Here is a 26,605-nt window from a genome sequence, read left to right as displayed (position 1 = left end):
CTTTGGACCTTTAATCCATTGATCCCTGTTAAAGTCCACTATATGGAGAAAAATCCTGGAATCCTTAATTTCTTTACGACTGAAAAAAAGAAAGACTTGAAAATCTTGGATGACATGGGGGTAAGTACATTATCAGGAAAGTTTGATTTAGGAGGGAACTAATCATTTAAATAATCCTTTAAACTTAGTTTTTACTATTTATTGATTCATTTTTTATGAACTCTATCGTATACCATATATCGTATACATTTGCATTGTATGTACAGTGTGTTGCATGTGACAATTCTGTGATACTATTGCATTAAAAAAAAAAAAAAAAAAAAAAAGGAAAAGCTTATTGGTTACTATTTACTGCCATTATACGGACAAGTGCGAGCAGAACAATTAAAAAAATTCTTCTTTTGTGACCCGAAAAAGAAAGAAATGCAAACAGCATTAGGGTAATTTTCATTTTTGGGTGAAATATCCTTTAAGGATTTGAAGTGATTAATGATTTCACCAACTCAGTTTGCTCTGCTGGTTTCCGGTTGTGTCACCGAGGGCAAATGCACGAATGGCTGAAGCTCACGTCTCACAGTATTTTGTTTTTGTCTGTGTTTGTAAAACAAAGAGGGGAAAATAGAAAACAAAACATTCCCAGCATGCGTCCAGATTTTGGAAAAAGGAATGATGTGTTTGTCAGGACAATCTTTTCATGACTAATCATCTTGTGGACTGCTTGGAAGTCATAGGAAACGCATCACCAAAAGCTAGTCAGAGGTTGCTCTTTGCCCTAAAGTGGGTCTGGCACTGTCCAGCTCTTTATTTTTTAGCTCTTTGTTTAAAAGGAAGTTGAGATCCAGAATGAAAATTTGTAGTATTTTTTTTTTTTTTGTTCCAAAATATTTGGGTGCTGATTTAATGGAAACGTTTAGACATGTTTTGACTAATAAATATGAAACGGAAATGTATGACAGCGTACAGTGCACACAGGACCTCTGTGAGCTACGTGGCCCCTTGAATTGATGAGCATCTGCAGTTCCTGGCAGAGGGCAGGCAAAGCATAATGAAACAAAGGACCAGGGAGCTGAGCCATACTCCGAGAGCTTTGTTATTTCCTGCTGTCTCTGTTCATCTCGGCTACCAAAGGGAAACCTGTTAACAAAGGACCCGTACCAGTTCCACAAATTCAAAACCAGCCAATGAGATCCCAGCGTTTAACAAGATAAAGATGCACACAAACAAAAAAGGGCTTTGGCTCTGCAGCTCAAGTGCTCCGGATTGTCTGGCGAGCCCGTAATGTCTCATTCTCACTGGGGGACCAATTTGGTTAACATCATTTAGACAGAACAGGAAAAAATTGCTGACTTCTACCCAGACAATTCCTGGTTATTCAAGTATCTGACTGAGGGCAGGTAATTAAGGGTCTGAGCTAGATATAAAGGTTACAGATCCCAGGTATGGACCACATGTGGATTAGTAGGAACTCACAAAATGTTGGGGGGGGGGGTCTTACCTTACTAATTAAGTCCCCTGAAATGAAGTCAAAACGAAGTTGGGGGTCAAAAAGTACTTATACTAAACATGTTTAATTATATGTATGCAAGGAATGTTTCAACAACATTGTCAAACATTTCAGTAACCACAAATGTTTACATCAAATACTTAGTCAGGCTTAGTCATTTTTGCCCAACGCTACATAGATGCTTGTTAAATGAAGTCACCTTATAATAGGCTGCTTGGATGCTTTCTATTGAGTGGAACTTTGCTACTATTTTTATCTTGTTGTTATAGAATGATATTGCAAGTACATCACAAACACATTAGTCCATCAATCCCAAACCACATGTGTAGGGTTGCGAAGATGATGGGGCCTCTCCCAGCATTTTGGTTCGTAGGCCAAGAAACACTCTGGATGACTGGTCTGTCCATTTGTGTGTTGTTTAAAACGTTTTTAAGATAGTGGATGTTTAGATAACTGGGGACGCCAGTAGGTACTTTGGGTTGGTCTTTGTACAATTCACAGTGTGTGAACTAGAAAACTTCCATGATTAACGTTTTTCACGAGCGAATGCTAAACCTCAAGTTGCCCTAATGGGACTGTCGTTTTAGTGTAATTTGGGAACCTTGAATGGCTTTGGATAAAAAGCGTCCACTAAAACCAAGTAATCAGGTAACCATGACATACTCTTTTACTGTCTATGTTCGTTTCTTTTGAAGAATGTTTGCTTCCTTTGAATTTATTCCCCTTGAGAGTTGGTCTCTCCGCACTTAGTATTGAAGTGCCTCCGTGAACATTATTGACTCTGACATGTGGTTAAGTGGCCACCAATTTTGTTGGCCCACTCACTGCTGGTTGTGCCGTATACTTTCCTTCTTTGCTATGAGCAGACCTGGGAAATAGTGTTGCAACCACTAAATTCATTTGAAATTAAATAATTTTGGCCAAATGCATGATGATAAATAAAACAGAAAACAATTATGCCAAACAGCAAATCAATACACCACAAAAGAAAAAGAAAACAAAACCACAAGGACAAAACTGATATAGCAATCAGATGTATGCATATACCTGTGCTACAACACAAACAAAACAACACAGAACAAAGTAACTAAATCAAAGAACAAAACAGAACTGAACACAATTTAGGTAAACAACCAAACAAACCAAAGACAGAAAAAAAACTAGGATATCTATGAAATGTCTGCCTATACCAGCATTATAAAGCAAACAAAACAAACAAAAACAATTTCGGCATACAACAAAACAAACCAAACACAGAAAAAAAGAACAAACATACAAAACACATCTAGGATAGCTGTAATATGTCTGCCTATATCAGTACTACAAAACAATCAAAAAAAAATAAACACAGAAAAAAAAAACAATACAAATCTAGAATAGCTATCACGTCTCCCTATACTAGTACTACAACGCAAACAAAACAAAACAAACAAAACAATTAAACCAAACAGCAAAACAAACACAAAAAACAAAACATCAAACAACACCAACAAAAAAACAAAAACAAACAAAACAAATATAGAATGGCAAAACAAACATAGAAACGCAAACAAACAAAAACTATTTAGACAAACAGCAAAACAAACACAGAAAAACAAATCTAGGATAGCTGTCACATGTCTGTCTATATTAGTACTGCAAAACAAACCAAAGCAATTTAGGTAAACAACAAAACAAACCAAACGCAGCAAAAAAACTAATCTTGGATAGCTGTCAAATGTCCGCTATATCAATACAGCACAAACAAAACAAAAACAAAACAAGTCTAGGATATCTATCACGTTTTCTTATACCAGTACTACAATGCAAACAAAACAAAAGAAAACAATTTAGCCAAACAACAAGACAAACTAAGCAAAAAAACAAACAAAACAAAACAAATCTAGGATAGTTGTCAGATGTCTGCATATACCAGTGTACAATGCAAACAAAACAAACAAAAACAATTTAATCAAACAAAACAAACCAAACAGAAAAAAACAAAATCAAACAAAACAAATTTAGAATAGCTATCACATGTCTGACTATACCAGTACTAAAAACAAAAACAATTAAGCTAAACAACAAAACAAACTAAACAAATAACAAATCTAGGATAGTTGTCACATGTCTGCCTATACCAGTGTTACAGTGCAAACAAAAACAATTTAATCAAACAACAAAATCACACAAAAAACAAACAAAACAAATCTAGAATAGCTATCACATGTCTGCTTATACCAGTACTAAAAACAAACAGACAATTAAGCCAAACAACAAACCAAACACAATAAAAACAACAAAATCAAACAAAAAAACAAACAAAACAAATCTAGAATAGCTATCACATGTGTCTGTTTATACCAGTACTAAAAACAAACAAAGACAATTAAGCCAAACAACAAACCAAACACAATAAAAACAACACAATCAAACAAAAAACAAACAAACAAACAAACAAACAAACAAACAAACAAAACAGATCTAGAATAGCTATCACATGTCTGCCTATACCAGTGTTACAATGCAAACAAAACAAACAAAAACAATTTAGCCAAACAACAAAACAAACCAAACACAAGAAACAAACAAAACAAAACAAATATAGGATAGTTGTCACATGTCTGCCTATATCAGTACTACAACACAAACAAAACAAACAAAAACAATTTGGGTAAACAACAAAACAAACCAAACACAGAAAAAAACAAAATCAAACAACAAAACAAATTATTACAAATAATAGGATAGCTATCACATGACTGCCTATACTAGTACTACAATGCAAACAAAATAAACAAAAGCAAAGCCAAACAACAAGAACAATTAAGCCAAACAGAAAAAAACTAAACAACAAAACAAATCTAGGATAGCTATCACATCTACCTTTACCAGTACTATAACAGCAAAACAAAACAAAACAAAATGAAACAAAGATACTAATCAGACATCTGACTATTCCTGCACTACTAGTGTCACATAACACATCTTTGCACCACAGTGCAATGTCAAGATATTCTTGTACAACCAGTTGCTTCTAGAAAAATCCTTGTCATCAGCATCAGTGCGACACCTATAGTAAGTGTAAGTCCTGTGTAATAAACTATTGTGTTAAGAATAAAGGAAACCCTCCCTTCATTCAAAAGTAGGGCCATTTTCTCCTTCCTGCTGTGAGTGAAGACTCACGTGACTGTCTAAACCTGCCGCACGGAGCTGTTGTTTAGTCAGCTGAAAAACATAAACAGAAGACAGATAGCTGATTGGAAGGAGGAAAATGTGGGTGGTGACGGACTCTCTGAAAACCACAGGAAACACCTGTGCCCACTTCGCTATCATTGCGCTCACAGGCAGGGGTCTGCAGTGTGACGTAGACCTGCATTGTGCCTCAGTCCAGTTCTGGGACAAAGGTGTTTACACTTGATTAGTCAAAGCACACTGTAATGGAAATGCTGTTTGTTGTTTAGCTTGTGAAGTTCCAACAGCTCTGATGTTGTTGTTGATGTTTTGGTTGTTTGCATGTGATATGGTAATTCATAAGGAGCTTTATTCACAATGAATGGACTGCCAAGTTCATGCAGAATTCATTCCAGTTTCCCGGAGACTAAGTGGTGTCTTTTTGTTAAAGGGATAGTTCACCCAAAAATGAAAATTGCCATTATTAGTCACCTTCATGTCGTTCCAAACATGCAAGACCTTTGTTCATCTTCAAAATTCAAATTAAGATGTGCTTTCTGACCCTGCATACAGCAACGCAACTACCACTTTCTCTGCAGAGATTTTGCTCATTTTCAAGTGCAAGGTGTTGCTCCACATTCTCACAAAGAACAACCACTTAGCACATACTAAAACACTCAGAACACCATGTCAATCACATGGAAACATGCTAAAACATTTAGAATACCATGACAACCATAGCAACATGCTAACAAAACACTCAGAGCACCATAACAACATACTAAAAGAAAGAAAAAATAAAATAAACAATCACTCAACATCACAGCAACCACATATGAACATACTAAAAAACACCCAGAACACCATAGCAAACACACAGCAACATGCTAAAAAACCAAGGACACTATAGCAATATACTAAAGAAAACACTCATAACACCATGACAACCACATAGCAACATGCTAAAAACACTCAGAACACCATGGCAACTACATAGCAACATGCTAAAAACATTTAGAACTAGGGATGCACCGATACGAATCGGCCGATCATGCTTGCGCGTTTTGTCAGTAAAGCCGGTTCTGTAATCAGCGGTAAATGCCATGAGGTGCGTGATTTCACATTGAGCCGTATATACTACACACAGCCGTTGTTTACCGACGAGCTGCGCAAATCAGTGTTCATTATCAGTGTGAATGTGCGGCTCAACGTGAAATCACGCACCTGATGGCATTTACCGCTGATTACAGAACCGGCTTTACTGACAAAACGCGCAAGTGATCGGCCGATACGGATCGGTGCATCCCTATTTAGAACACCATAGCAATCACATATGAACATACTTTAAAAAAACACTGGGATTACCATAGCAACCACATATGAAAATACTAAAAAAACAATGAGAACACCATAGCAACCACATATGAAAATACAAAAAAAAAAAAAAACACTCAGAACACCATAGCAACCACACGTAAACATACTAAAAAACACTCAGAGCACCATAGCAACTACGTGAACATACTAAAACCACTCAGAACACCATAGCAACCACATGAACATACTAAAAACACTCAGAACACCATAGAAACCACATACACATACGCACTCAGAACACCATAGCAACCACATATGAACATACTAAAAGAAACAATCAGAACACCATAGGAAACACTTAGCACATGCTAAAACCACTCAGAACACTAAAAAAAATACTAAAACACACACACACACACACACACACACACACACACACACACACACACACACATTGGGTTTACATGTTTTATGGGGACATTCCATAGGTGTAATGGTTTTCATACTGTACAAACCGTATTTTCTATCGCCCTACACCTACCCTACACCTAAACCTAGCCCTCACAGGAGATTGTGCACACTTTTACTTCCTCAAAAAAAAAAAAAAAACTCATTGTGCATGATTTATAAGCCTGTTTCCTCATGGGGACCTAAGAAATGTCCCCACAAGGTCAGGAACATTTGGTCCCCACAACGTGATAAATACCAGGTACACACACACACACACACACACACACACACACACACACACACACACACACTCAGAACACCATAGGAACCACTTAGCAAACTTAGCAAAAAAAAAAAAAACAACAACACATACAACCATACTGAGCAAACACTGAGAAAACACTGAGATTACCATAGCAACCACATATGAACATACTAAAAAAACCTCAGAACACCATAGCAACCACATATGAACATACTAAAAGAAAACACTCACAACACCATAGCAACCACATATGACCATACTAAAAAACACTCAGAACACCATAGTAACCACATAGCAACATGCTAAAAACACTCAGAACACCATAGCAACCACATATGAACATACTAAGAAACTCTCAGAACACCATAGCGACCACATATGAACATACTAAAAGAAACAATCAGGAAAAAAAAAAACTAAAACACACACACACTCAGAACACCATGGAACCACTTAGCAAATACTGCAAACACTCAGAACACCATGATAACCACATAGCATCATGCTAAAAACACTCAGAACATAATAGCAACTACATATGAACATACTAAAAAAAACGCTCAGAACACCTTAGCAACCACTTAGCAACGCAACATACTAAAACACTAAGAACACCATAGGAATCACTTAGCGATTGTTAAAAACAGTCTGAACAACATGGCAACCACATAGCAACATGCTAAAAACACCTAGGACACACAGTAACTGTCACGATCATGGACTGTTTCAGCTTTGTTTTTCCTGTGTTCCTGCCTCCTGTTTCATTTTCTCTTTTGTTGCTTCCTCCTCCCTACACAACATGACAGTAACATACTAAAGAAATACTGAGAACACCGTAGCAATCACTTAGCAATATGCATAAAACACTCAGAACACCACAGGAACCACTTAGCAACAGCTTAGTACCACTTAAGTTTTTGGTCAGACACTGTAATGTATTTACTTCACAGCTAACAAACAGGGAAGTTCAGGTTGAGCTCCACCTACAGGACTGAACTGATGGATGTGAATCAGTAGTAAGCATTCCAGCAGCAGACCTTAGCTGACCTCTTGCATTTGTAAAGAACATGCTACCACCTGCCCGATCGTTTTTTACACAAGTAAAATTCATTGCCGTATTCCGAGCACTGCTGGGAAGTTCCAAGGATGTCTAAAGTGTTTCCCCCCTTTCTGGTTTGGGAATACAAACTGAAAGCAAAATGTTTAGAGTGAAACATCACTCAACTCTCAGAGGATGACTGCATGTTTGTGTTGTTAGGATCAAAATATTACAGGCTAAAACTCACCCGTTAAAATGTCAGTGTGTTTTCAATTTATACTGTTTTAAAAAAGAAAGCAGAAAAATTCATCTCAAGTGAGGAAATCTCCCCAGAGGAGCACGCTAGCGAAGAGCACGACAGATCCAGCTGGATGAGCCATTAACGGGAAATGTGCGGCTGAAGTAATTGACAAGTTGTATTCGCACCAGATCGAGGACATGCTGCTTGCCTTTTCCTCGGCATTTCTGACATGCATGAATTGTCATCAACTCAATAAATTACAGGTCATGAAATTACGACGCTGTCAATATGTTGCTCGTTTGGCATTTTTAACATCTCCACCCACTCTGCTAAATTATAAGCATCCCTGTTGACCAACTAAAAATATCTGTCCCTAAAGTGAACCATATGTGCTGTATTGCATAACAGACCATATGAAATATCCTGACCATCGCTGATTTTAGAAACAATGCCGTATTGGTAATGTGAACACTGCATGTGTTACCTCAGTTTTGGGGATCATTTAGTTCTGTCAGCAGTTGATGTAATGGGGTTGGTCTATAAAAACACTTTTTTTAATTTCCTTTGACCCTGAAGATGTTCTCAGGAAGTGTTTTCATCACGGGTTGTTCCAGGTTTCCTTCAGCTCAACACATTCAGAAGAATGGGGTCTCCATCTTGGCCCAGCTGAGCATTTCCTACCCTTCGTCTGTGGCTGACAGAAATAGACTGTCCCGTATTTGGATTCTGCATTAGCTAAATCTGATAAAATTGTACAGTGTTGACGGAGGACGACCAGTGCTGACACCTCTTCCCCTGTGTTATTGTTGTTCTTCCTGAGAGATTTTCAGCTGTTGTCCACCAAGACGTGAAGGTTATGATGGGCCAAGAAGTGTCGATTCCATGTATAACCTATATTCTCACACCTTCTGAAAACACATCCTCTCTCTTTTCCTCACATATTGTTAATAGTCACGTTCCAAAATCTAGTGGACATCTTTTTTTAGGCATCATATGCTCAGTTACAGTGCTAAGGCTCAATTATGTCTTAAAAATACTGCGCTTTGGCTAAATTATAAGGCAGAAATCCTATGCTTCAGCTGGCTGTGCTGTGGAATACATATCTTATACATACCGTTTGCCTTATTGATTACAATGCGAGGCTTCAACTGAGCCTAAATTAAACAGTGTAATTGACACTTTTAAAGGGATAGTTCATTGAAATTAAAATTCTGTCATTAATTACTCACCCTCGTGTCGTTCCAAACCCGTAAGACCTTTGTTCATCTTCAGAACACAAATTAAGATATTTTTGATGAAGTCTGAGAACTTTCTGACCCTGCGTAGACAGCAACACAACTACCACTTTCATACCCCCGAAAGGTAGTAAGGACATCGTTAACATAGTACATGTCACAACCATAATTATGAAGCTGCAAAAATACTTTAGTGTGCAAAGAAAACAAAAATAATGACTTTATTCAACAATTTCTTAAATGTTGGCGCTGATAGCCTAGTGGGCAGTGTGCCAACATATAATGCCATTGCGTTACGAGTGACCCGAGTTCGAATCCCGGCTTGAGGACCGTTCCTGCCCCCCAACAGTACGATTTTCCGTAGGCGGGGTTTATTTTAATGATATTCAAATAAGCTTTGTGACATCATAACATCCAGAAAACAATGCAGTGTAGTCCAAACGAGCCGTTCATTGTAGTTCTTGAAAAGAGATTAAAAAAATGAAATACCTCCCTTTGGAGTGGACTTTGAGATTTGTAACTATGTAGACCTTTTTTTTTAATGCCCAAACATACACACCACAAGCTGATTAAAATTCAAAAAGTGAAAAAGCATAATAGGGACCCCTTTAAGAAATAAAACAATTGAATCTTTTCTGTGTCAGTCTTTGACACGCATCACAAAAATACACAAGGCATGGTAGTTTACTGAATTTTGATGGCCAAAACCTGAAAACAATTTAGCTCTGATGGTTGTGATGGTTAACACATGTTCAAGTTCAAGTGACACATGCCTAAAAACAGTAAATACTCCTTTGTGTTTTTTTTTTCTTTTGTAGTAATACCCTATTGTGATTACTTCTCTTGAAAAAGGCAGTTATGAACAAGTGGTTTAATCGGACTGCAAGAAAACATTGACATTGGTGACGTTGAAGTCATGTGACCGCGGTGTGACCACGGTATAGTGGTTTGCTTATAGTGTCATTGAACATGTAAGACTCCTTTTTCTCCTGTGAAGTCCGAAGTACACTTTTTATTTAGTATGAGCAAGTAGCGCAAGATCAAATGAAGTATACTTTGAAAGGCTACGCGTTCGACTGTACGCATATAAAATCAAAGTATACTTTGGGCTTGATCCAAAAGCTAATTAAAAAATCTTGTTGGGTTTTGTTGAGGGAGCCAAGGTGGTGCAAACTTCCGGGCTGGAATATATCGGCTGTGTCTAAATTCAGGGTCTACATCCTTCGGAGGACTCATTTGAAGGATGCTACGTCACAGCGCCACGACGAAGGCTGTCCAAATTCGTAGGATCCTTCAAATGCGGCCAACAAATACGTCCTCCTTTTCCCCGAATTGGAAGGATGGGTCTGGTGGATCCTTTCCCGTCCTACCTATCCCATAATTCCTTTCAGCAGAGCGCTTCCAGAATTTTCAAATAATGGCGGACGAAGCGAGCGTTAGCGTAGCGGGAGAGGAATATGCTTTTTGATGTAAGTTTTAAAAAAACTGCCGTTTCAAATTTTATTTTATTTTTTTCAGCGGTTGTCTTCTTGCCTAGCGCTGTCACGGTTGCTGGGCAATAGTATATAAACAACGGGTAAGGGAGGGAACTGAAAGAAGGGTAGGCTGTCCAAATTCACAGACAACTACTTCCAGGTTTTGCGGTCGTCGGAGGACCCCTCCTCCTTCAACCGGGTAGGAAGGATCCTAAGGAGGATGTAGACCCTGAATTTGGACAGAGCCTTCATCACTGCAGTGCTCTCCACTGCTCTCCTGTGCACCATCCAGTGCTTCACACACCAGTTCAGAATGGTGGTTGGCCAATTGCCATTAAAACACTCTCTACTCCAATCCGCCACCTACTGGAATGGAGTGTAAAGCTCCTGGAGAGCAGTGGCAGCCATAATGATTTTCAAATAGCTTTGTGATTTCTGGCTGAACTACTTCTTCAATTGAGGCAGCTCTAAACAATCTTCAGTATTTGATTAATTGTATAGACCTACTAAGTAGCCCATAGAAAACAGGTCAGTTCGAATTTCAAGGAATGCATTTCTGCTGTGACAGCTTATGTACTGTACCTTATGAACCAGCTTGGCACTATTACGCAACCCACAGCAATCAGAGCGGCGGCTCTTTCTTTGTCCTCTAACCAGGGCAGCGGTCCTCTGCCTTTTATGGCCGTCATTAAATAGAGATGCAAGTAACGGAACACAGCACAAGGCAGACGGGGATCTAATATGGTTGTTCTGTCCTCCATGCTTTCAGCCGCTGAACTGATTCTTAGCAGGTCAAGCCGCAGATCTTGTGTCTTGTTTGAAGAGTGGACGTGCCACTCGTTTCTCACATGATGGGGAACTCTCGCTGACATGCCAGCAATGTAACTGGAAGCCCTCTGACATCACGGCTGCTAGAACACTATGGAGTGCCATTGTCACTTGACTGAGAGCTAATTTAAGGAAAAGGTCTGCCTTCTCTGATATGACTCAGCTGTTTCATGGTTGCAAGAGTGCACATACGGTTTGGAGACCAATTGAGACCTTTTCACATGACTTGTGCCTCCATTGGAGCGAAGCAGCAAGCTAACTTGTTGTCAGCAGGTGAAGTATTGTAATGTGAAGCTCAAAGTTCAGATAGTTTCAGCTCTCTGTTTTCACTGACATTTCAAAGTACAGCCATGATAGTTATTGTAGGGGTATCATCAATGCTGCATTTCAACTCCAAACTTGGAATTCTCCCAACTCTGATGTGAAAATAATAACCACTGGAATCACTGGATCAACCTCGACTAGGGTGAGAAGCAAAATTTGACGTCATTTTCAAAATGGCGGTGAAAAAAGTGCATTCTCAGATTAAATGTGGTCATTCAAAACAGTGAATTTAATCACCATTAATGCAGAAGCTTGCTTCAAGAATGACAATCTGAGCACACATGAGCTATTCATCTTATGGGCAAGGCACATTGGCATAATTGTTCATTTTTCATACATTTTAAGCCTTTATCTTCCGATCCCGATAATGTAGTGCACCTCTAATTCCAAGTTTACTGGAAGTGGAAAATTTCAGCTTGTTGCTTCCAATGCAAATATCAAAATATGCAAAAGAAGAAAGATATGTAGATACATCAGAGTTGTACTTTAAAAACTTGATGGATCATACAAAATGCATGTTATTTTTTTTATTTAGTACTGACCTGAATAAGATATTTCACATAAAAAATGTTTACATATAGTCCGCAATAGAAAATAATAGTTGAATTTATAAAAATGACCCTGTTCAAAAGTTTATATACACTTGATTCTTAAAACTGTTGTTACCTGAATGATCCACAGCTGTTTTTTTTTTTCTTCTTTTCCTTTCCAGTGATAGTTGTTCATGAGTCCCTTGTATGTCCTGAGCAGTTTAACTGTTTGCTGGTCTTCAGAAAAATCCTTAAGGGACCACAAATTCTTTGGTTTTCCAGCATTGTTGTGTATTTAGTACTGCCCTTCAGAAGCTACAGAAGATACATGTTTTCCAGGAGACTAAATTAGCTTAATTTACCCTGATCTTCAAATTCAAGTTTGAATTCTAGGTTGAAACTGGCTTCACATTTGCATTTTGAGGTCAAAAGGTTTTCTTTTTTCTGTGAAGCAAAGTCATACAGTGTGACCCTTGCAGTCCAAATGATTCCCCAATGAATGATGAGAACCCAAAAATTCAATTAAGAACCCCAAATAAATTATTGACATGCATATAAGGCATTATGGCTGATGAGATTTAAACCTTCCACTTTGATTTTTGTCAGTAGCATTTTATAAAAAAAAAAAAGAAAAAAAATGAAAAAAAAAAAATCTTTAAGTATTATTGTTTAATAAATGGTTAGAACTAATTATTGGGTTGTATTTTTATGTCTGTTACAAGAATTTGTAAGTCACATTACTTTCTCAAAAATATCTTTTCAGTACAGTACAAAAAGAGTTAAGAAGGAATGGCTAATAAGAATCAAAATATGAAGACAAATTGTTAATTTGTACTTACTTTTGTACTTTGTACTAAAGCTCTGTTTGGAGCAAATACCTCTTATCACAGTCATGATTAAATAATCGATCCCTTGCTACCCTCGATCCCTTATTTGGGCCCGTAGTGTTTCATTTTTATGTTTGTCATCAGATAACAGAATCCAATAACCATTTATTGTAACACATTGTAGCATGGCTTTATTTTCCTGTATGAAACGTCTTGTTCTGGACCTCCATTAACCAATCCTAGCCTTTAACTTAGACTATTTCAGTGATCTTAAAGGAGTAGTTCACTTTCAGAACAACAATTTACAGATAATTTACTCACCGCCTTGACATCCAAGATATTTATGTCTTTTTTTCTTCGGTCGTCAAGAAATTATATTTTTTGAGATAAACATATCTGGAAATTTCTCCATATAATGGACTTAAATGGTGCCCCAATTTTTCATTCTTCAAAATACCGTTTAAATGCAGTTTAAATGTGGCGTCAAATGGCTGTAAACAATCCCAGCCGACGAAGAACTGAAACGTTCGGTCATTTTCTTAGAAAAATATATTTTCACATACCTTTTAAGCACTGAAACTCGTCCAGCACTAGGGCTTGTAGTGCGCGTTCCCGACTCCACGTACTACGTCCACTGTGCTGCGTAACGCAGCGAATGCTTGAAGCAGTCCCATCACTCGCCGATTGTTTGTAACAGTGGAACAGATGTGGTCCAGTCGTGACAGCACTGACATTCCTGCTCCGTTGGAAATGGCTGGCATTTTCCACACTTGCACCACCATCTCGTCTCATTTGAACGCGGTCTGCCCAAGGCTTGTGTCGCCGACGCAGTATTCTCTCTCTGACAGAGTTCATTGTCTGTGTATTCCAGGCTCAAAAAGGTAGGAAATGGTGAAAACCTCCATCTCATGTGCTCCTCCAGCTTCAAAGTCGTCCAACATCGTTGTACTTTATGTTGTATCTTGTTGCTAAAGAGTATTTGATTGCGTTGCACTTCTCTCTTCTCAAGTTCGTTTTGTAAACACTGGGTCTGTAGTTACGCATACGTCATGCGTGACGTTTCGACGTTTCGACGTGGAGTCGGAAATGCGCACTACAAGCCCTAATGCTGAACGAGTTTCAGGTCTTAAAAGGTATATAAAAATATATTTTTCTAAGAAAGTGACCGAACGTTTCGGTAGACAAGACCCTTCTTCGTCAGCTGGGATCGTTTACAGCCATTTGAAACTGCATTTAAACTGCATTAAAACGGCATTTTGAAGATTCGAAAATAGGGGCACCATTTGTGACCCTGGACCACAAAACCAGTGTTAAGTCGCTGGGGTATATTTGTAGCAATAGCCAAAAATGCATAGTATGGGTCAAAATTATTGATTTTTCTTTTATGCCGGAAATTAAGTAAAGATCATGTTCCATGAAGATTTTTTTTTAAATTCCTACTATAAATATATCAAAATGTAATTTTTGATTAGTAATATGCATTGTTAAGAACCTAATTTGGAGAAATTAAAGGTGATTTTCTCAGTATTTAGATTTTTTTGCACCCTCAGATTCAAGATTTTCAAATAGTTGTATCTCGGCCAAATATTGTCCTATCCTAACAAACCATACATCAATAGAAAGCTTATTTATTGGGTATACATATGATGTATACATCTCAGTTTTGTAAAAATTTAACCTTATGACTGGTTTTGTGGTCCAGGGTCACATTGAAGTCCATTATATGGAGTATGGAATTTCCAGAAATGTTTATCTTAAAAAACATAATTTCTTAAATTGTTGTTCTGAAAGTGAACTACTCCTTTAAATATCAAACTCAAGCTAATATTTACCGTAAAAGATCGTTCAGTTCAGTTGATCAGACTGTCTGTCTGTCTGCTCTGAGCTAAACCAAGCATGTGGAGAACACTTGAGACTGAAACTTGGTTTTTGTAGTATTTGACTGAATGCCAGACATAAGAGCCTTTGGCTACTCAAATAATAACAGTCTCAGGAACGAAGGGTATTGATGTAGCTTTAGTGTAATAATACGCAACCTCTTTTCCACAATTAGACCTAGTCATATTACAATTATGGCGAATAAAAATGAAAGTGTGAGGGACAGAAGCACAGTACGTTCACTATTGGTTACCCGTAGGTTGTCATTTGCGTCAAATTACGTGTCTTTCCTGTCTGTTTTGGGTCTGTGTGGCACTGGCGTCCCACATCATCAACCCCACGTACGCACTCTCGTTATTTGTTTATCTAGATTGGGCCAGGAATTTATCGCATGCTTTGAATATTTTCATATTTGTCTGTAATTTTCCTGGAACCTGTCCCAATCCGACAAGGGAAAGGAGCATCCCACTCTTCCGTCTTCGCCTGCCAGCGTTCCAGATTTCCTGCCTTCTATTGTGGCTGCAGCGGGATGCTAACATCCTGGTTCAAGCCCGGAGGTCAATCCAACACCCTCTGTATAGCTCTGTCTTTCATTTTCGCTGTCCCTCTGGCACTCATTCCTTCTCCCTTCACTCTTTATCGTCTGTTTCCACCCACTCACCTTATCGCTTTTGCCTAGCCGTAAGTCAAAAGCTGTCTAACACTAGTCTTTGTGCAGTATGCGGCCGTTTCCCAACTCTTTCTTTCATCTCTGTTCCTTCCCTCTGTTGCTCTTCCTCATCTATCTCCTGCCAGGCCACCATTCGTGATCCAAGCTCGCTGTGCCTGCCAAGCCGCTTTGAACTCGAGCACCAATACAGCAGATTTACTCACAGTCTCATGTCTCGTCCTGTCTCATTACCGCTAACCAGGAAAGTACTTCAGCAGCGTCTATTCAGCGTCATGCACTTTCATTTTCATTTACATTTATGCATTTGGCAGTCATTTTTATCCAAAGCCGCATTGAATTCAAGGTACACATTTAGATTTGATCTGTTCTGGCTTTGTCTGGGAATCGAACCCATGACCTTGGCGTTGCTAGCACCCTGCTCTACTGTTGTCAAAAATATTGATGTTTGACATAATGACAACCATAGCAACAGACAGGACAAAATGTTTGATATGACAAAATAGATCTGTGCATTAAAGGGATGGTTCGGAGTAGAATTGACTTCATTGCTATGCACTCCGAAGCCCATCTAAATACCCCATCCGAAGTTTTTTTTACCTTAGTCAAACATTGAGGGAGATATTAGAGTTTTTCGAATTGTTTGTTACAGGAGTGAATGGTACATGTGATGTATCTCGTAAATTGCACCACTAAACGTGCAAGTAATCTTACCAAACTTGTACAGTAGTGTAAATAGGTTATGTACTCACAAAACGCTGCATCAGAACATTTGTAAGTCCACCATGAGTGTTTTAAAAACACGTTTTAGCCGATCCCTACTAGTCTCAAAAACTACAAATGGCGACACGTCGACGTCACTTCCCTGGTTTGAAAAAAGCACGTAAAAGTCCTCCTACAAGTTGACATGCACACAGATGTAGTAGGAGGACTTAGGAGGACGTGTTTTTTTCAAACCAGGGAAGTGACGTCGACTTGTAGTTTTTGAGACTAGTAGTTCTCGGGTAAAACGTGTTTTTAAAACACTCATGGTGGACTTACAAATGTTCTGTTGCAGCGTTTTGTGAGTACATAACCTATTTACACTACTGGAGAAGTTTGGTAAGATTACTTGCACGTTTAGTGGTGCAATTTACGAGATACATCACATGTACCATTCACTCCTGTAACAAGCAATTCGAAAAACTCTAATATCTCCATAAATGTTCGACTAAGGTAAAAAAAACTTCGGATGGGGTATTTAAATGGGCTTCGGAGTGCATAGCAATCAAGTCAATTCTACTCCGAACCATCCCTTTAAGTCTTGCCAAGTGCAGTGTGTTTCTTTTTTTCTAACTTTTAAAGGGATGGTTCACTCAAAAATGAAAAATCTGTCATGAATTACACACCCTCATGTTGTTCCGAACCTGTAAGACATTGTTCATCATCTGAACCCAAATTAAGATATTTTTGATGAAATCTGAGAGCTTTCTGACCCTGCATAGACAGCAACACAAATGCCAAGGTAGAAAGGACATTGATAAAACAGTCCATGCGACATCAGTGGTTCAACCTTAATTTTATGAAGTGTGTGCTTTCCAGAATTTTCATTTTGGGTAAACACCCTTTATTTGAAGCCCCATGTTAATATTTTATAATAATTAACTAATTTCGTTTAATATTTTTTATTTTTAATTGGTTAAATAATAAAAGCTATAAAATAGTTACCTTTGTTTTTGCCATTAAAATTGGTACAGAGGACCGTGAAGTTTTACTGGTACTGACTACTGAAATTTTGGTACCATGACACTAGTTTAAAGGCTCTATTATGCCATTTTTATATGAAGTCCACAATACAGTATTTATTGCAATAAAAAAGACAAATTAAGAATTGGGGAAAAATTTTATTCTATCTAATGCACTTTGAGAGTTCAAAATTAAGAGCTCCAACTCATGTTCTTAACTAAGAAAACTTAAGTCAGAAAAAGATATATTGAATATTCTCCTGTGTTGGCATAGGTTTATAAATGATTTACTTTACAAATCTGATGAAATAGCACATGTTGGGTTCCCAGATTTAATTGAATCGTAGCGTTTGTGAATTTTTAAGAGCATTATGATTTATTATGATTTTTAAATATGCAACGGGCCACTTCCGGTATTTTGCCGATTACTCGACATGGGCGAAATGAAAGCGAGGATTTTTTTAAATTGAATACTTGAATAGAATCGGGGAATCGTTACAGCCCTACACCAGTTACACATTATGCTTCTGAAATCTTGATAGCTTTTGTGTGCAGGATTACGTATTTTCATATTTTAAAATCAAACACTTGATTCAATTAAGAAGTCGTTTCATTGCATCACATTCGATACAGACTACAAACGCAGAAACTGATTGTAAATTATTTCTTTTGCTGTGGAACTGAATTTGCAGCAGCATAAATTCAGCGGCAGGCACAGTTAGGCATCTACAGATATTATCCAGGGTTATTTATTAGGATTTTCTATGTAACAGAATGGATGTGGAGGGGCTTTTGGAAGGGCACTGAGGCAGTCAGTGGCGTTTCCTGCCTTCTGATGAGAGGATGTACTATCTGAAGTGGCACATCCGGCATACGATCACACACTAGCCCATTTTGCACACTGATGTACCATAACAGCCTCATAACTGCATTCCAGTAAGCCCTGTCAAAACATTGGAAAGTGATTGAAATGAATTTCAACAACCTCAATTTCAATTCCTATGATTTTCTCTGTGCATATGATGTCACCTCTTATGGTAACCAGAATTTACTGGACGTATTTGTGCTGACTGAATTTTCTGGTAATGCCAGGCTCTTGCAGAGTCGAGTCTAACAGTCTTTGTTTTTTTGTGCGTTTACAGTTCTGCCAGCCTGGTGGATGGAGGCTGTCCCGTGAGAGGAAGCTCCCGACATTCTTCACAGTGGTGCTGACAGACATAGACTCAGAACGACACTTCTGCTCCTGTCTGACCTTCTTTGAGGCAGAGGTCAACCTGCAGGTGAGATTAAGGTCATGTTTTTATTACAAGGTCTAGTTAAGGGTTCCAGGCATTATAGGTGTACAGACTTTATTTTTATTATTATTATTTTTCTGACCTAAAAAAATCCAGGCGTCAGAGACCATAAACACATTACTCTAGGCTTGTATAATTTCACCACCGTTTGAGCTAGAACCAACATTTATTTTTGCCAAAAGTATTTCGCAATTTGTCCTTTGTCCGTATCACACAAATTTATCATTTAGCAGATACAGGCTAATAAACATTTAGGTTATTCCGTAACCAATCAAAGATATTTCCATCACTTATTAGAAGGCAATAGTGAATAAAATGCTCACAGTGGCAATGCAAAGCAAAACTTTTCACAAGTCACAAGTGCTTTTAACATAAAATAAGATATTTGGGTCAAGAAAGTAAGTATTTCAACCAGTCAACCATATTGAGAAGCGTTCAGTAATGGCAGCTGCGATCAGAATGGGACAAAATTTATTGCTGCATCTTAAAGTTCACTGTCCAGAATGGAAATGGAAAGTAGCGGGGCTGCAAGGGGCTGGGGTTGGATGAAAGGTATGTAAAGAATGCAGCTGTAATTTCTGACTTTTGCCCAGCGCCCATCAGGGTTCCAACCTCAGTCCCTTCCAGTGGTAATGAGGCTAGAGGAACAGCTCCTGAAGAAGATTTGAAGTTGTCCCACATTATGAGAGGAAAAACATTGAGTATCCACATTGTTTTTGTTCCACAAAGTGGATGTCCCGGAGTCCAAGGAACCAGTGCACCAGTGTCCTTGACTGAGATAAAGGATGGGGAATCTTTTGGTAGCTCATGATTTAGTTTTTAGGGGTCACGATTCAGTTAAAAATCAGTTCACGATTTTTTTCATAACATTTTTTTGTGCACGCACTAGTATTTTGATTGAAAAACACACCAGTCTATTAGTATGGGTAGTCCTGACTCAAGAAATAAGTGTTTTCTATTAACTATTAACTTCCTAATAAATCAAAAATATGTGACCCTGGACCACAAAACCAGTCATAAGATTACATTTTACAAAACTGAGATGTATACGTCATATGAAAGCTTTCTATTGATGTATGGTTTGTTAGGATAGGACAATATTTGGCCGAGATACATCTATTTGAAAATCTGGAATCTGAGGCTGCAAAAAAATCTAAATACTGAGAAAATCACCTTTAAAGTTGTCCAAATTAAGTTCTTAACAATGCATATAACTAATCAAAAATTACATTTTGATATATTTACAGTAGGTATTTTACAAAAAATCTTCATGGAACATGATCTTTACATAATTTCCCAATAATTTTTGGCATAAAAGAAAAATCAATAATTTTGACCCATACTAAGTATTTTTGGCTATTGCTACAAATGTACCCCAGCGACTTAAAGGATTAGTTCACTTTCATAACAACAGTGTACAGATAATGTACTCACCCCCTTGTCATCCAAGATGTTCATGTCTTTCTTTCCTCAGTCGTAAAGAAATTGTTTTTTTGAGGAAAACATTTCAGGATTTCTCTCTTTATAATGGATATTGATGGTGCCCCGAAGTTTGAACTTCCGAAATGCAGTTTAAATGCAGCTTCAAAAGGCTCTAAACTATCCCAGTCGAGGAGGAAGGGTCTTATCTAGCGAAACGATCGGTTATTTTCTAAACAAATTGACAATTTATATACTTTTTAACCTCAAATGCTCGTCTTGTCTCATCTCTGCGCAGCGCATGCGAAATCTGTGTGATTCAGGTAAATACAGTTAGGGTACGTCTAAAAACTCCCATCTCGTTTTCTTCCCTAACTTCAAACTCACCTTAGATCGCTGCAAAAGTAACAACATACTGTTTACAAAGTGAACATACAAAGAAACTCAAACTCCCTTTACAAAAAAAGGTAAAAACAGCATTATAAGACGATTTTGACATTGAAGACATAAACGAGAGGGGAGTTTTTAGACATATCCTAACTGCATTGACCCGGATGCTACAGACTACACATTCACTGCACAGAGACGAGACAAGACGAGCATTTGAGGTTAAAAAGTATCTAAATTGTCAGTTTGTTTCGAAAATAACCGATCGTTTCACTAGATAAGACCCTTCCTCCTCGACTGGGATAGTTTAGAGCCTTTTGGGGGTGAGTACATTATCTGTACACTGTTGTTATGGAAGTGAACTAATCCTTTAAGACTGGTTTTGTGGTCCAGGATCACATATTTACACTTACCATTAGGGATGTGATACTTTAAGAGCATGAAAGGGGGTGAAAACGTTTTGAATTTAAAAATCACGGTAAAATTATTTTGTCTTCTTGAGAACATATAAGTATCTTCTGTAGCTTCTGAAGGGCAGTACTAAATGAAAAAAAAAAAGATATTTAGGCAAAAAAAAGAAAGATGTACACATCCTCATTCCTTTCAAAAGTTTATACCCCTGGCTCTTAACCCTTTTAATCCAGCTATGTCTGCGTCAACACATCAAACCAAGCTGTATTCATATTATCATAACTCTTTAACTGTTTGCCCTATCAAAATAATTCAAACAATTACTTCGTCGTCAAATGATGGTAGAGTGGGAATGATGAATATGAACGGAGAGATGGGGAGTGCTGAGTTTTGGATTGCATAAAATAATAAACGAAACAGACAAAAACATGGCGAGGTAAGGGTAAACAACACATTTGGGATAATTCTTATGAGACTTGGGTGCATTCCTATAATGTGTTTTTACATGTGTAAATGTGTGCGTGTATGAACAAAAAAGCCTCCTGAATGAAAACTGCAACCCAGTGTCACAAAAATACACCTTATTAATTTTACAGTCAAATAAACAAAATCTGTGAAAATGACATTTTGCCCTTAGATCTTAACGGGTTAATGCATTGTTTCTCATTTTGAAGCATCAGTGAGCATTTGAACCTTTTGTAGTAGTTGCATATGAGTCCCTTAGTTGTCCTCAGTGTGAAAAGATGGATCTGGAACTCATACAGTAATTGTTGGAAAGGGTTTGAATACACAAACATGCTGAAAAAAAAACAAGAATTTGTGGGACCTGAAGGGCTTTTCTGAAGAACAGCGAGCAGTTTAACTGTTCTGGATAAACAAGGGACTCATGAACAACTATCACTAAAAAAAGAAGATGTAAACTTTTGAACAGGGTAATTTTTATAAATTCAACTATTATTTGCTCCTTTGGACTATAAAAAATGCAGAGGCGGACAGAGTACACAGCTTCATTACTTTTTTTTTTTTGTACAATATATTTATTACTTTTTTCAGTTTGCATATCACAACAGATTGCAGTTACAGAATAATAATCATAGACACAGCAAACATTTTACACCCTGTTCTCCCTCCCATCAACCCATTCCCTGAAAAAAAGAAAAAAAAAGAAAAACTTAATAAAAATAAATACATTTAAATGAAAAATGAAATGAAAAAAAAAATAATAATAAAAAAAAAAAATAGATGTTTAAATCAGGTAATGAGTGTTTCCCAAGTCTATGTTTAGACCATAATACTACCCTACTCCCTCAGAGCTTGTTCTTGTTGTAGCAAACTGCCAACATTTACATTGTACTTTAGGAAGTTATTAAAAGGTCTCCAGATATCTTCAAACACATTTTGTTTCTTTTTGACAATGTATGTGATCTTTTCCATTGACATATACGACGCCATTTCTTTAATCCACTTTCCAATTCTAGGTTCATTTATATTTTTCCAATTAAGAGCAATAATACGTTTAGCTTGTAAAATACACATTTCTATGAATCTGACCTCTTTGCTTTGTAAGAGAGGGCTGACAGGATATATACCCAGGATAAAAATCTTAGGATCCAGTGGTAATTTCTTTGATAAAATTTGGTCAACCATTTCAATAATACCTTGCCAAAAGAGTTTCACTTTCACACATTCCCATATACAGTGGTACAGTGTACCTCACAGCTTCATTACTTGAGTAAAAGTACAGATACCCCTTGCTAAATTTTACTCAAGTACAAGTAAAAGTACTACAGTCAGATGTCTACTTAAGTAAAAGTACTGAAGTACTTGTTTTTAAAAGTACTTGAGTATCAAGAGTACATTTTCTAAATATTGCATTACTACTGCCACAGTGCTTACATTTATGTACAGAAACGTCCTACATGGAGTTACGAAAAATTTTAATGTTAATACCTTGTAGTTTTAATGGATTTTTTGCACCCAAATTTGAACCTGACTGTGTTAAACACACCGCATACTCGAGAAGATTAAAGCAAATGCTCAGCTTACATTAATGTGTAATATCAGAAAAGATAATTCAGCTAACAATTGTGTACATGTGAGTTTCTCTGTTTTTTCATCAATCAAAACAATAATCCTCAACCAGCCAAGGCGGCAATATAGCAATGTTCTGACACAACTCTGAACTGGGGCCACGGGTTGGCACATTCCCGGGATGGACCTGCTGCGTCTTCATCCATTGTTTGGTCCATGGTTTCGTCTCTTATCTAAGTCATTATCTGACTATGGAGATGACTTTGGCAGAAAGCTGAAGGTAATTGCTGATAGGCTGTCCCAATCAGTGGCGTCTGCACAATCCAATCGCTTTTGAGAGGGAAACAACAAATTGAGGGTTTCCGAGATTTTTCTTTTTTCCTTTTTTTTTTTTTTTTAGAAGTAATGGGTACTCACGGTTAAGGATAGAAATGTAGTGGAGTAAAGAGTACAATATTTGCCTCTCAAATGTACTTGAGTAAAGTCATGAGTACTCCCCAAAAATGATACTCGAGTAAAGTACAGATCCCTCAAAATTGTACTTAAGTACTGTACTCAAGTAAATGTACTCCGTTACTGTCTGGCTCTGAAAAAATGACATGCATTTTTGTATGTTATTTTGGTCAAATATTGAACTTTTTGCAGATTCTGCAAGGAATTTTGTTTTTCCGCATTGCTGTTTTGTTCTGACAACATCTGTTATTAGAAAATTTTTGACATTTGTGAATCAATACGAATTGCTAGAAGACCAACCCTGTGTCCCAATGTTCATACTATCCATCCTATATAGTATGTAAGATTACAATAAGTATGCCTCAAAGCATAAAAAGAGTATGCCAAAAGATGGTCAACTATTTCAGGTCAATTTTCGAAGTGTGGATCCATGCACACTCTAATGGCTAATATTGCCCACCACCCATTGCGCTTTGGCAAAGGTTTCGGTCCAGAAGTACAAACACGAAAAAAAAAAAAAACGGCTGATGTGCATGACCGGCGGTAAGGCAGAGATGTTTAGAAAAAGGGGTTTAAGTTACTTATAATCAACATTTAACCTGGTAAAACATTTAACACTTGTTTGGTCATTAACCTTTAAATGCATCATTATGCAGAAAATATGAGCAGTGAAAAGACCTGCGAATGGCGGATCAACGTGCTACTTTTCTCTCCAATATGGTAGGGTGTTAAATTCAATTAAATGTGGAGGATGTTACCTGTGACAAGATGATTGACAGGCCAGTTTACTGTGACATGGTGAAGACGCACTTGTGTGAGTACTGTATATCCCAAAGCTTGCCTACTCTTCTGGTACACACTCAAAAGTGTGTATTTTTCTTCACCAAAAGAGTACATACTTTGATGGCATAGTATAAGTATGAACACTGGACTGCAGGGTGAATCGCAATTCATATATGAATCAGTTTTTTTGTTAGGGATAGGCTGGCAGTAGGAGTTTTGGCCAAGCAGGTAGTAGCATAACTCCAGTCGGTTTAATTGCAAAGGCTTTGCTGTTTAACCTGGCAAAGCGATGCACCGTGGGGAGTCCATCTCAGGCTGTTGAAGGCATGATAATGCCTGTTCCTGATATTTCTATTTTTAGGGTAAATATCAGAGTACAGTCTCAAGTGTGCTGTTTATCTGTAAATTAGGTTATTCAAGTTCATCGATTGTTTGGCAGAAACAAACCAATAAATCTTTGCCAGTGTTGACTAATGGACCTACATCTTCTGAATGTCCAAATAAGTAACACATGTACACCAGGTTGTTAGAAGAACACACGCCAAGTTTCACCCTTAGAGGGAGGCTATAACAAGAAGAATCTCATAAAAACCATTGGAGTAAGGAAGTTAAAATTTGACACGCTTTTTCTTTGATACGAGTGCTAATATACTGCAATATCAGTTGGACAGATAAACAAGAACGATTGCCGGCAGCCAATTAAGTTTTATCAGCCATGTGTATTTCTTACAGGCCTCACTATAGATTAATATAACATGCTTCAAATTTAGCATCTTTTGAGATAAATCGTTGGACAACAACTGGATCGACAGCATCTGTTTTGCCTGTTTGCCAAATGCAGTCTTATTCCAACTGCTTGGACCCTTTTTATTGTCACTTGTGGCTATATTTATCTAAGTATTGCCAGTACATCTACTAGCACACGTAGATTTCGATGCCAAAAGCACTTTTGGATTAATAAAGGGCCAAGAGTAGAAGGTGTGTAACCTCTGTTGTTTACATTGGCGTTTTATTCTGCTTCCTCTGGCTAGGAGTCTATGGCAGCATCTAGATCTGTTTGGAGAAAATTTATTTGTAAGTAATTTCTGCATATTCATATTGATAAATTTTGTTCAGTGATGTGGCACAGGTTTGGTCTAGTATCCTAAAGGTTGTAGGTTCAAATCCCACTTATGGTTTAACCCCTGTTGTCCTTTGGATATGAGCATCATACTTTCAGTACATTCCAGTATTGCTGCCTCCAGCTATATTTCTTCTCATTGCTTTGTACTTCATTAGTTTCTTCATGTCAATAAACTTTGCTTGTGCGTAAGTGCCTAAAAAGGTTTTTCTTAAGATGATGGTGGGATTCCAAGCATAGTTCTGATGTGCATTAGTCAAGCTACTCAGTTCAAGTTCATTCCACTCTATACAAGTGCAATGCTGTTGTTGTTTTCAAGGAGAAAAATTCAGGGATGCCTGGAGGAAAGTGGCTCCACAGCTTTGAATCATTTGCAATTTCGCAACAGGCTCTTGTTCCTCAGAAAGAGGTCAGATGGGAACCATCACTCTTGTAGAGGCCACAGAATGATATTTGGCTTTTAATTATCAAGTGTCACCAAAATACTCTAGAGAATTCAGGACCTGAATGTCATTTTGGAAAATGGAGGGAATTCCTCCTTATCCTCCTGATGTAATGTTGTGATTTAGTGCAGCATATTAAGAAAAACTGAGTAAGGATGCAGTGGCACTAAATCACTCATGCTGTAAAATTACAGTCAGAAAGATTTTAAATTATGATTGATGTTTTTACTTGTGTTAATTAATTTACTCATTCAACCTACATAGTGATTCAATGTGGGAATTTCCTGCATTATAAGTTAGGGACGTATAATTTCCTCGATGTGGAAAACCCAGACGGAATCATGGAATCCAGTTAAAAAAGTGGAATTTATTGTATAACACGGAATGTCATGGGATTTTCCCGATTTTAGATGAATAAATCAAAGGTCGGTCAGTACATTTAAATCAAAACGCAATATGGACTAGTGTTTGTGTAAATATTTTTTAAATATGGCTGTGACGGAAACATATTATGTAATGCACTAATGTATGTGGGTCAAAGACGAAAAAGGGTTTATGGAAAAAAAAAAAACAGTAAGTGTAATACTGCTTTAAATAGTTGTTGTTTTTCTAAAACAATATTAAAAACATTTCTGTTTAATTTAATAGTTTTTTGTTTTTCTTTTTCTGAGCATATGATAAATATGATATTGTTCCCTAATTTACAGAAGACACCCACTAAAATTCATTCAGTCATTCAGTGTAACAAGCTTGTCAGGTATATTTACAACAAAAATCAATTTATGACATATTAAAAGACAAATTAC

At 37.5% G+C, this 26,605-nt stretch overlaps 1 protein-coding gene across 3 annotated transcripts in view; it reads left to right on the top strand.

The window, feature by feature from the left end:
* Nucleotides 1-26,605, top strand: part of LOC141330873 (myotubularin-related protein 13-like) — a 202,736-nt gene that overhangs the window by 37,162 nt on the left and 138,969 nt on the right. For all 3 annotated transcript variants that reach the window (XM_073835655.1, XM_073835654.1, XM_073835653.1), the window contains exon 3: nt 18,600-18,737. In XM_073835655.1, coding sequence (XP_073691756.1) covers nt 18,600-18,737 — 138 coding nt within the window. The remainder of the gene's footprint in view (nt 1-18,599; nt 18,738-26,605) is intronic.

Source organism: Garra rufa, chromosome 3, assembly GCF_049309525.1.
Source record: "Garra rufa chromosome 3, GarRuf1.0, whole genome shotgun sequence".
Classification (NCBI taxonomy): Eukaryota; Metazoa; Chordata; class Actinopteri; order Cypriniformes; family Cyprinidae; genus Garra; species Garra rufa.
The sequence above is the reverse complement of the archived record's forward strand: the minus strand, read 5'-3'. Positions and strand labels throughout refer to the sequence as shown.